This window comes from Passer montanus, unplaced genomic scaffold (genome assembly GCF_014805655.1).
Source record: "Passer montanus isolate IOZ18808 unplaced genomic scaffold, ASM1480565v1 scaffold39, whole genome shotgun sequence".
In the NCBI taxonomy this organism is placed as follows: Eukaryota; Metazoa; Chordata; class Aves; order Passeriformes; family Passeridae; genus Passer; species Passer montanus.
Window position 1 is genome coordinate 1,295,554 of NW_024368707.1, and position 12,718 is coordinate 1,308,271.

Consider the following 12,718-nt stretch of genomic DNA (forward strand, 5'->3'; position numbering starts at 1 on the left):
TGGTGATGGGTCTGGAGTACAAGTCCTATGAGGAGCAGCTGAGAGAATTGGAGATCTTCAACCTGGGAGAAGGGGAGGCACAAGGGAGACCTTATCACTCTCTACAATTACATGAAAGGAGAGCGTAGCAAGGTGAGGTCATGCTCCTCTTCCACACAACCAGAGACAAGGACAAGAGGAAGTGCCCTTGAGCTGTGCCAGGGGAGGTTTAGGCTGGTTATCAGCAAGACTCTTTCACTAAAAGGGTAATTAGACATTGGAGTGGGCTGTCCAGCGAGGTGATGGAGGCATCCTCCCTGGGCATGTTCACAAAACAACTGGGCATGGCACTTAGTGCTATGGTGTTGGTCTCGATGATCTTGGAAGTCTTTTCCAACCTTAATGATTCTATGACATAGGACAACATGACACTGGAGCTCCAGGACAAGAGACCAGAACTGCTCTTTTCTGTGGCTCTGTAAATTTAAACCAGCTTAAGATGATATTTTACTGTCCCATTAGAGGCCTTCATAAGCCTATGGTGTGCAAACAGAATGAAGAGCAGCCTAAGTAGTCAAGACAAAGTTGTGTGGGAGATGGGCTTCCATCTAGAGCAAGTATTATCGGGGATGATCCTCCTATGCCTAATTTTAGTGACAGCCTTTTCCACTGATTCCCTGGCATGAGTGCCTTCTCTTCTGGTGCTCTACTGTTCAGAGTTATTTGACTTCCTTTGCCTGTCGACTAGAGTCAGTGATGAAGCTTCTCCAGCTTCCCTAAGCTTATCAAAGCTGTCACCTAAATATCTCAGTAACTGGCTCTCACAGAATTCCCTAATAACCTTTATGGTTTCTCAGAGTGATGGAGGGTTTGTGTGCAAACTAAGGCACTGGTGAAAGCAAAATCAATAAAGAACAAGGCTACAACAAAGCAAATCCTAGCATTGCTTTATTGGACAAAAGGGTGTTCTTCTAAACATGCTAAAAATGCTTGGAATATGGAAACTCACTGGCAGACACCACTGTTTACTATGAAGCTTTGCAGCCTAAATTTGGCACGTGGAGTCATCATGGCCCTTGAGCCAGCAACACCAAAGCCACTGCTAAGTTCACCATTGAATTCATCCACTAAGAAACTGAACCCTGAATTCTGTGTTGTTCAAGAGTGAAAATCCTACCTCAGATCTTTCTGAAACAGATCAATATTCTTTGCTGTTGGACTGCAGATGCACAAGTGCTGTGCAGTTTTGAAACATGGTCAGTTTATACTTTGTAGGCAATAGGATCTGCAAACTGGAGGAACTAAGGTCACCTAAGTCACTAACTTTGTCTATTTTAAGCCAAGATTGTATTACCAAGGGAAGAGGTATGTTGTACAGGCATTCACAGTGGAAACCAAATCCACCTCAAATTCAGACTCCTGAAGAATGTCATATCTGTATTTACTGAGCGTGAATGGCGTGACCTACTGAGTTTGGCCAGACCAGGCTTCTTGGTTAGTTTTGTCATCAGAGATTAAGACAATATAAAAGAGACTCTCAGTAGAGCTGTGTTAGTCTTCTGTTTTTATTGATGGATCTACTCTCTTTTTTATCAGATACTGATGTCTTCTGGTTGTAAATACCTGGAATTCTCCTGTGTGGGCAGACCTTTGTTGCAGTGGAGTTATGCTGAGGACTGTAACAGGTAGTGCCAGATGCAGCCATCAGACACCTCCCAATGACATTTTCTGCACACTTCCAGCTGGGGTCTCTGGATTGGTTCCAAGTACAAAATAGAAGACAGGAAAGTCTAGTGCATGTTGGCAAGCATATAGTATGTTTCCACCTCATTTGGAGGGGCTATGGTGCTGGGAAGCCATTTCTATAGAGCTGCTATGTGAAAGGAAGTTGTATGTGTTGAGAATGGCTACATGTATATATAAGAAAGGTAACTGCATATGCCATAGATTTGTGTATCATAAAAAGGTATGTCATAAGCAAATTTAATTGTGGGATACAACTGTCAGTGCAGCTTGAAAGAATCCTCTGAATTCCCTGTTGCAAGCATGTGGGTTGGCAATTTATGTATTAGCTCCAGAGGGAAAGAATTATGTCTTCAGCAGACAGCTGATGAGTCTTGGTACATTTTTGTGAGCCTAATTGATTTTCTCCTGTAATCACTAATTTTATCCCACCCTGTTTGTCCCCAACATTTCCAGGTGGAGTACACTCAATATTTTTAAACATTTTGAAATGGGCAGTCATAGTCTGTCATCCTGCAGACAATAAATTTCCACTGACGATCCCTGCATGAAAGAGAGACAAGAGAGGTGTTAGTGAGCCAGAACTGCAAAAGATGCTATACAATTAAGAGTAACTTTATACCAGGCAAGAAAAACATCTGTCTGCGATTAACTGACTTTCGTCTGAGTGCTCTGTCTTTTCAAGAGCCAAAAGAACATTAAATATGTGTGATAGTTACAATTCCCTTACACTCCTTTACAAGATAAGAAAATCAGCTCTCTGAATAAGTAGGTCTCTGAAGACAATGAATCCTGATGGTGATCAGTCCTGAATTGACTTATAATCAGTGACCAAGAGGAAAAGGATAATTCTGTCAAAAGTTATTGTCATGTCATATATTGTTCAGTAATGTGTAAAAAGTACTTGGGTGATTGTAAGCTATGTCTAAGAGGGGAGTTATCCAAACAGCAAATATTGATTTCTCATCCTTGATCAAATCACATTTGAAGAAAAATAACATTTATGAATGTAAGGAGAGTTTATGCTCTTCTCAGTTTGTGATTGGTATTCTCTCTCAAGAGAGCAATAGGAAACCTAATTGTTAGTAGGAAGCCTGACTGCAGCAGTGGGATTAAACAGTGGAGGCCAGTGATTTAGTGTCCAATAGCTACAACAGGCTACAAATTTATATTTCTCTGTAGCATATTGTGCATTAAATTTTCCTTTGACCAATAGGCATGAGATCAGAGGATCAAATACTGTCCTGCTGTGAAGAGAATGTTGAATTTAGGCTGCTTGATACTGGCTAACTTGAATTTAAATCCAAACTACAGTTCTTGCAGATGGCAGTTGTCATTTATATTGGTAATGGCTAGTCCTCCGAGAGGTTTCTAAAAGCATGAATTCTGCTAAAAGTGATGTCCTAAAGCTGAGGCATAGGATGGGTAATGCTGGTAATGGGTGATTTAATAGGAGTTTGCATTTAAAGACCCCTGCTTTAAACTGGTGCCAGACTGTTGCCTCTTGGGAATGTGCTGAGAACCCTGCGCGCAGATTTTGGTATTAACTGTGCTTAAATGGTGTCATTGACTGGGTGGCTCTGTCCTAGAACAAGACTAATTTGACCCTTAAGCCCTGTAGTTATACATTTTGTACCTACCCTATAGGTATAAAATATCTCATTGTAGCTTTCATTAACTGAGGTTTTTTAATTGGAAATTTACTGTGCTGTTAAGCTACGAGTTTATCCTGAGTGTCATTTGGAACTGGGTCTGTGTTTTGCTCATCAGCAAGTATGATGTAACAGTTACGTATTTTGGCTTTCTTTAGATCTTTCCTAGATGTTTTAAATTGTAATTTCCTTGTAAAACTGTTACCAAAGGTTAACGAAATGCAAAATTCATTTTTAGGTTTATTTTAAGAATCCCTTATTTGGGCTATGTGCATGATTTTCAGAGACAGTTATTACTCTTTTGGTCGCAAAGTTACCAAGAGATATAAAAAATAAAGAGGATTTCTTTGTGGAAAGGAGGATTATATCCATCTGCTAAGATAGCACCCATTGTCAGAGAAACTTTTAGCTCAAAATCTTAGATCAAGTAGGTTTTCTAAAATAGGACATTGTGAAATGAAAAGTCAGGCTCTTTAAAAGAAATGTATTTTAGTCACCTGAATTATAAACATGCTTTAAAAAACTGGGACAGAATTATTTCTGAAGCTGTCATTTCAGCTTGGACTTGCAGACACTAGCATATATGTACATGCTTGACGCATTTATGGAATATTTTTTTTTTTTCCCCTGTTACTTTTGTTTGAACTCAAGCATACATGCCTAGTTCTCAGGATGCAGGGCAGTTACTTTGTACTATTGCTATTGTGTGCTTAATTCAGTAGTTATCAGCCTGTTTCAATTTGCAGATCTCTTACAAGTTTACTAGTGGGGATGCAGATGCCTTGTGAGGCGTACACTAGAATATATCTGAACTTGCCTTTGCAGATCTTAACACCAGTTTGTAGGTGTCATCCCCTCCCAGTTGCTAAATTAATGCATTTTCCTTGGCTTTGGGAATAAATATTGAACTGTCATTTTTGCTTTCCAGCTGTCATGTCCTGTCAGATTTGAATTTTTGATGTATGGAGAAATTTATCTCCAAATATTGTTGAATAATCTGTTTCCAGTTCAGTTAAAAAAAATCTATGAATTCCTATTCATATTGAGTTTGACAAAATCCTCTTTCATCAGTCATATGAAACATATTAGGGATCTTAAATACCCTATAATTTAGCACAGCTGAGCTTGGTGAACTCAAGCATACATGCCTAGCTTCTCAGGATGCAGGCAGTTACTTTGTACTATTGCTATTGTGTGCTTAATTCAGTAGTTATCAGCCTGTTTCAATTTGCAGATCTCTTACAAGTTTACTAGTGGGGATGCAGATGCCATCAGGAATTGCCTTGTGAGGCGTACACGAGAGGGAGACTGAACTTGCCTTTGCAGATCTTAACACCAGTTTGTAGGTGTCATCCCCTCCCAGTTGCTAAATTAATGCATTTTCCTTGGCTTTGGGAATAAATATTGAACTGTCATTTTTGCTTTCCAGCTGTCATGTCCTGTCAGATTTGAATTTTTGATGTATGGAGAAATTTATCTCCAAATATTGTTGAATAATCTGTTTCCAGTTCAGTTAAAAAAAATCTATGAATTCCTATTCATATTGAGTTTGACAAAATCCTCTTTCATCAGTCATATGAAACATATTAGGGATCTTAAATACCCTATAATTTAGCACAGCTGAGCTTGGTGGATGTCCAGCTTGTCTAGGCATTTCAAACATACTTTACTGTTGGGGTATCTGGCTGTTGATTTATTTTTCAGTGATGATGTGGGAGCAGTTAAAAAGTAACTGGCTATCCAGACGACCCAAACAATTGGAGCAGAGAAGAGTAAAAGAAAGGAGCTTATGACAGTCTGCATGTGCTATTTTTATACAACATATCAAAGGACAAGCTGTGGCTCTTACCGAGAACACCTAGTAATTCCCACCTGCCTGTCCAAGGTACTTGCTGCAGGTTGGGTTGTGAGTGTTCCAGTGGTGCTCTCTGGACTCAGGAGCGTGTCCCAACAAGATCACAGCTACCTAACAATGCTCCACCAGAAAGTCATACCATCATCACTTGGCACGTTTCAGAGCTCACGCTGAAGGTATTATGTTGTTTGGTTTGTGGGTTTAATTTTGGAAGCTCTTTTGCCAAGGGTTTGCAATGTGCATGTGTATGTGGGCAGTTTCAGTCGTTTATAGCCTGCTTCAGATAGCCCATGTCCTTCTCTGAAATTTGACTGTATCAGTCTGTCTGACACAGATACTGCCCTTCCCTGCAAATGTTCCCTTATTTATGTCCTTAGGTCATCCTGTCTGCATCAGTGTTATCACCACACTCCTGAATGGGCTCCTGGAGATACTTCAGGCCTTTTCTAATTCTTTCCAGCTGCTTTTGTCTTGCTTTATAGACAGTTGTTTTCTCCTTTTGACCTATTTAAAATAAGACTGGAAAATATAAATAGTAACCAGTTCTGAAGTCTGTTCTTCCCAAAAAAGCAGTTTGATGATCAACAATAACTGTTTCATTCATTTATTACACAGGCATGGAAACTCACTGACAGTGATTACAGAAGTGTTGGTGGGGATAGCATCATTCTAAATTTTCTCTGTCCTTTGCCACAAGCATCACACGCTGTCTCAAATATCCTTGTATCAACAGTGGCCTCACTGATGCAATGTCATAGGGAGTAGGAAGGGAAAATATGATCTCTGCAAGTTTATTGAAGAAGTCTAAAAATACCTACCTGTTTGAAGTGACTGGGAAGGTTTTAACTGAAATACCTTTGAGGCTTTTTCTTGCCTCTTGTTAGCTCAAGAACATTGTCCATATGAACTAAATAATAAGGACACAAGTTTAATGTGCTTGAAAATGAAGAGGAATTAAAAAGTGTTCACAAAAACAAGTGGAAATGTTCATGTTCCAGTCAGGCTGAGACTCAGAAGACCTTTTTCTGCACCTATTCTTCCTCACGAACGGCAAAAAATCATTAAAGATGACAAATTTGCTGACTTTTGTGATTCATCCTGCTCAGGAGGAGTGTTACAGCCTGAATCTGAATTTGGACCTAGCAAGATTTTTTTTTTCCACTTCATTCTCTTGGCAACACAATTTGTTTCTGGTTGTTCTGAAAGCTGAGAACCAGCTTCATTGGTGCAGAAAACTTTTCTACTTTGCAATTTATGAAATATTTTCTCTGTAGTTTCAACCTGCTATTGCAGGTGTATGACTGCCACCAGAGCAGAGATAGGACAAAGGTGTGCTGGTGACTTCTTCCTCTTCCAGGCACTGTGGTCCTGTGGGGACCTGTACTCCCAATGTACATTCCCATGACACTGCCTTTGCTCCTGACCAGTCACCCCACTGCAACCCTATTCTGAAGGCTGCCCTCAGCAGCCAGAGACAGCAATCTGCTCAGAGGCATAGGCTACCCTGGCTGCTTTGTTTTCCAGGCCTGTCCTTGTGATTCCAGACTTTACCCTGGTCCACATATGATAGAGTCTGGAATCCAGCTGCAGGGGAATGCACTGTCTGCATTATTTCCCCTACTCTCTGCTGCAACCATGAGGAACAAGGATTAAGGGTAGCACTGGGAAATATTTAAGATGAAAAGCCCAGAACGGGGCTGTCCCTTATGACCTTGTGATTTCTTTATCTAAAGCAATAAATAGATACCCTTGAGTCAAGTATCTATGAAATATGTTATTCTACTTGTAGGAAGAATTTGGAGACACAACTTCCATTTGGTAATAAACAGGATAATGTATTTTAGCCCGGAAATTATAGTTATAGACCTGCAGTGGTCTTACAATGTGCTGTCATTCTGGAAAAGCCTCCTTGTTTTAGTTGTGGGCTCCCTATGGTGAACTTTGGCAAGCTGAGAGCATTACAGTGACAAAAGCACTTTGGCTGCTTTGTGTGCTATTAGAGACAGCTTGAAATATTGATGTCTTTAAACTCCCACTTCTCTCTTCTCTTCCCCTTCTCATGTAGCCCATCTTGGCAGAGCAGTGCAGCACACCTTGCCTTGCTGTCTGTATTTTGCTTGATAACAAATGCTTTAATATACTGGACTGAGGTGCCTAGCAAAAGACATCAGCAAAGAAACAGCTCACAATTGATGTATTAGAGGGCAGCTTAAAAGAATCAGGATCCCTCTCCCACAATCAGGTTTCAGTGACTGCTTATACTCTTCTTAAACCTGCTCTGTTAGGATCTCTGTAGCCCTAGGCAGACAACAGTGTGGGATTTATGTTAAAGCCAAAGTCTAAAACTTTACAGTTGTGCATAGTAAAAAGGGAGAAACATTCCTTTTTAACTGAATGGAAAAATTGTGAATCCATTTGCATGACTACAACTTCACTAGACATAGGGCCTCTCCCAAGAGGACTAGCAAATGCCAAGAAATGACCAGGACTGATCAATAAAATGTAGTTAACTCATTTTCTGGAAAGGGATCAAGGTACACTGCCTGAATTCCTGGAGTGGCTTGAATCTGTAAATTGTGCTGAAATAGATTGGGCAGTTTAAAGCATTCACATCACAGTTTGTACGGTATAAACTTTGCATACTGGCAGATTCCCTGCTTCTCTGCAAAGAAAATTGGACCAAAATAGGTCCCTCATTCCCTGAAGGCACAGGGTGTTTTTACTGATGTCAATGAAATATGGTCCAAGTAGAGGTAGATGAGAAAGTATACAGAAGATCTGTTGCATTTGGTGAAGGTCAGATTCAGCCCAACCTACCACTGCTGTATTTTTCACTGCTCAGTTGGACATGACAAATTATCCCCATTAGCATGCTCTGCTCCTGGTGCACCATTCTGGACAATGAATCATAAGTACTGTGAACTTCAGTCCTCAGAATTCCTAGTGTGATACTGAGTACTACAGCAGAGGGTGTGTAGCCATGCACTGTTTGGGGGAAATAGAAAAGACAGGCATTTTAAAATTTTTAATGAAACAGGTGAAAAGCAAACCTGTGCACAGCAGAGAAAGTTGTGGTTGCCCCACGGATGTAATAGTCATAAGTGTACATCATCATGTCCATATCTTCGCCATAGTGTCCTGGATATTCTGTAGTTAACCTTTACATTAAAGAAAAAAGATAATATCATTTGCTGTCTTATAGAAGAGTCCAGTTGAATGATTACAACTCAATTAGTAGATTTCTCCTGCCTCTTTGAAAGTTCTTGTTTTTTCACAGCACTACAAGATACAGTCTCACAAGACTGCCTTTCTCCTCTATGCAACTAATTCAGGTAACTATTTGAATAAAATTCAGACCCTTAGAACAATTAAGAGCAAACTGCAATATTGGAATATATGTATATACATCTGCAGCTCTGGGATAAAACCCATCTGAACAAGAAGATAAAACTCATCTACTACTTATGTCTTTATTGCAGGGATTTGCTCCAGCAAATTTTCGTCTTGTGAATCTCTTTGGTTTGCAGCTGTAGACTGCAGTAAATGTTGCCAAATAAAAGGATTCTAAGCGTTTATCCATGTATTAATTTTATTAAGTGACTGTAACAATTAATCCATTGCTCTTTGTTCTTTCCTCTCTCTGCCTAATTTATAATGTAAAAATATGGGCCTGGACAGTATTTGTGTGGTGTATTTGATCAGAGGACCGCAAAGTGTTTCTTCAATTATTAACTAAATTATGATTGCTGCTTCCCTGGGAAATACTCACGTAATACTGTAATTCATTTTACAGATAATTAGCAGATTCAGGAAGGGCTGGAAGCTGGACCAGTACTTTCTGTCAACATTGTATTTGAAGTCTGAATGGAAGCCTGGCACTCTTTGTATTACACCATTTTACATGGGTGTTCCTACTGGAGTTGTCAGCCTCACAATGAAACAGCCAAGAGAAACCTCAGGTCCCCCATGAGGGAGATGCTGAACCTGTGGAAATAAACAGCCCAGCTTCTATTTAGACTAACAGAGTTAAGACACATTTACAGAAACCTTGGCAACCTTTTCCTGACTTAATCCAGCCCAGCAGTAGTACTTGAATGATGCTCGAAGGTGATTGAAGCACATTCCAGCCAGTACTCATGCATGTTTACATTTTGTTAAATCAGTGGAGTCTAAGCACAGGCTTAAATATTTTACTCACTAGGAATATAATTTTTGGGATGGGTTTGAGTTTTTATGAGGTGCTTTCGGTGTATTTGGAGCCCAAACCTATAACTGTTGGAGAACTCAGAAGCGGAAAGTTTACCTGAAAACTGTGGTACTCTGGGCCATTAGGTTGCTTTCCAGGTCATACTGAGCTTTTGAAAGATCATTCAGTTAGAACATCATTCCTATCAAATCATTTTTCCTTGACAAATGAAAAATGTGTCTGCATATGAAACTCAACCATGACCTTATAAGAGCCTCAAGGCTAATCAGTCAACTTCTTTGAAAATATCTTGTTCTCATGCTTCCTTTCCTTTGGCCATGGAAATCATCACACAGATTCTGACTTACAATACCAGGACACCCATCCCAAAGTGTGTTTAGAAAGCAGAAAGTCAGGCCTGGTCACAGTGTCTATTATCTGAGTTCTGACCAAGGACACATGGATATGCAAAGTCCTTGAGGTGCTCTGCCATTGGTAAGAAATAACAGCAGTATTTCACAGGTCATCCAGACAGATGCTGCAAACTAGGAGAAAGAGAAGAAACCATGAACACTGCCCACTCAGCCAGAAGAAAGTGCCCATATTTAGTTTAAATATTTAGTTTACTAATTTGAAGCCTGAATGTCTGATGGTGCATCTTCAGGGTCATAGAAGGTTTTAAAAATGAAGACCAGCTATGGACCAGCATTTAATTTTGCATTCTCCCATCAACGCCATGTTTTGACACTTTTTGTTTAGCTATTATTATGACAAACCACTAAGAAATGTGTTTCTATATGTTCTACCAAATATGTCTCAGAACATCTGTTTGGCACTTAACAAGGAAATTGTTCTGTAATCTTGACCAGCAGTGTGTGCTGGGCAGATGAGACTGTGCACCACACAAGGTTAAAAAGCTGCTTTTTCCTCTACTCAGAAACAGAACAGAGTCAGTTCTTTGAACTTCTTTCATGGGCCTCTCAGTTGAAAAATAAATCTGATGACAAACTTCTGAATTGCTGTGGTCTCACAGACCTTTTGCAGAGGCATGCAGTGTAATTCTGAAGTGCAGTGGGAGTCTTTAGTTTCTCTTTTCAGACTGCTGCCATCTTCCCCTCCCTCTCATTCTCCACATTACCATGCAGCCTCTTAAGGCTCCTCCACTAAGAAATGTTCAAAAAGCAAATCTATGCAATCACCAAAAAGAAATTATTTGGGAACTTGAGCTGCTCTGAAATGTGTCTTGTTTCATAGGCAGATGCCTAGTGACTCCTTTTGTTCTGGAGAGAAGAATTGCTGCAGTGTTCAAGTTCACAAGTCTGTGTGGTCTGTCTAATTCATTTCTCTTTGATTATTGCTGTACTCATTTCTGAAACTGTTCCCCTAAGCCCCTGCATTTCAAGGTTGTCTGGCTTGCACTGTGTCCTTTAGAATGAAATGGAATTGATCATCCATGTAGCAGGAGTGTGTGGTATGTCTCATTCCTTTTCTATTATCTCCATTTTTGGAATCCCGAGGGTAATTAACGCAAAATGTGTCTGCAGTTAGAGATGCCCTTGTGTTTAATGTATAGGGATAGTCAGTATGTGGTTTTCTCATCATGAAGGGGAGAATGAGGGTCTTCCCAAAGTGGTCTGCCTGGCACAGGACAGTGTTCCCTCAGGTTTTGTTGTAGCTTGGTCTGTACTCTTATTATCAAATATGTAACTGAAAATGTTAAATGTTTTAGTTACTAATGAATGAATACAAAGTGCATATCAACTTGTGAATCACCTACTATGACCCTACAGACACATAATTTATTTACAAACATGATAGCATTTGTGAGCCATGTGTGGCAAAGTATGGTTTGTACCCGAGTGGAGTCACAAAATGAGTGTGAGACACTTTTTGCCTTAGTTAGTGAGGATTTGCCTGCCCATGGGCTTTTCAGGTGGGAATAGCCATCCACAGTAACCTTCACAGCGCTCTGTAAGCACTTCTGGCATTGAACTCATGGCAAACAGGATTGGGCTAGGGGGAGCAGTGAGAAGCCTGGGAATTGCCAAGTGCCCAAAGTTGCTGCTGCTGTTTGGAGTGTTGTATGACCAAGCCAGGGTGCCTGTGGTGCCTGAGGGAATAGGTGACAGGAGGCCCTAGGAAAGAGGCTGGCAAAGCAGCTGTGAGAAGATGTGTGTTATAGCAATTCTGGGTTCTAGGCACTGAGTAATTTGTAACACTGAGGGGGAGGGGCCAGCAGGGTACATTTAGTGGAATTATTTGTTAAACCCAGATACACACAGGTGTTAAGTTTGTGGAAGGACTTGTAGGGCAGAAAAGAGTAATGTGAGATGATGGTAGACTTTTCAGTCTGTATGATCTGTTTGCAAGAAAATACAGAAAACAGGAATGCTGGTTCAGCTTTTCAAATCTACTTCTGTATAATACTGGGTGTCTGATGTCTGGGAGACTTGAAGCACCAGTGGCATTGTCGAGAGAGAAGAAGGTAATTCTGTATTCAGGACTGGGAAGGGAAATCTTGTGATAAGGGGTGTAAGTAGTTTGGCCTGTGTGTGAGCTGGAAAAGTTGACAGAAAAAGGTATTTTCATAATGGCATTTTTAGCTAGAATGGGGTTGATGTGGAATGGTTTATCTTTTCAGTGGTTACATTGCTCCAACCATCCACACATTTTTCTAATGTATTTCACTATAATCCTATAAATTTTGCTCAGGGTAGCATATGTACTCATAAAAGGCATTAAATCTTTCTCAGGGTTACTGTTGTTTTTATTTTAATCTGAAAACAGCTGTGTTGTTTATTTTCCATTGTGAAGAATTTCTATGGTAGAGATTAATAGAAAACACAGAGTTACTCATTTAGCACTGAGAAGAATGTTTTGTACTAATCTACAGTGATCTGTAGCACTCTTTTAACAATTGACCTCAGAAATAGTTATCATGAGTCCATTATTTACCAATAAGATGATCAAGTCACACCAGTGGCCTTAATATGTACAGCCTGCTGATTAGAGAAATAAATTAGAACTGTGGGTATGCCTTGCTTTCAGATGCCAAGCAGACAAAAGAAATTAGTCTTTTCAAATATGAGAAATAGTCAGTGGTAGAACAGTTTCTGGCTCCAGTTGTGGAATATATTTATTCCCTGATCATAAGTACATGGTTTTGGAATATCTTACGCTATTCACTTCTTGTGCAACTATAGTGCTGACAAGATGAATGGCTTCTCTTTAACCTTCATTTCCCTCTTTGTGGTTGAACTCTTTCTCTAACAATACCACAGCCAAAAGAAAGAGCTGTTTCAT

General features: G+C 40.0%; 1 protein-coding gene across 1 annotated transcript in view; it reads right to left on the bottom strand.

The window, feature by feature from the left end:
- Positions 1–914: 914 nt before the first annotated feature.
- Positions 915–12,718, bottom strand: part of DPT (dermatopontin) — a 28,282-nt gene continuing 16,478 nt past the window's right edge. Inside the window, exons 3-4 of the mRNA XM_039717921.1 lie at positions 8,280–8,387; positions 915–2,265 (exon numbers count right to left, since the gene is read on the bottom strand). Coding sequence (XP_039573855.1) covers positions 2,199–2,265; positions 8,280–8,387 — 175 coding nt within the window. The 3' untranslated portion in view covers positions 915–2,198. The remainder of the gene's footprint in view (positions 2,266–8,279; positions 8,388–12,718) is intronic.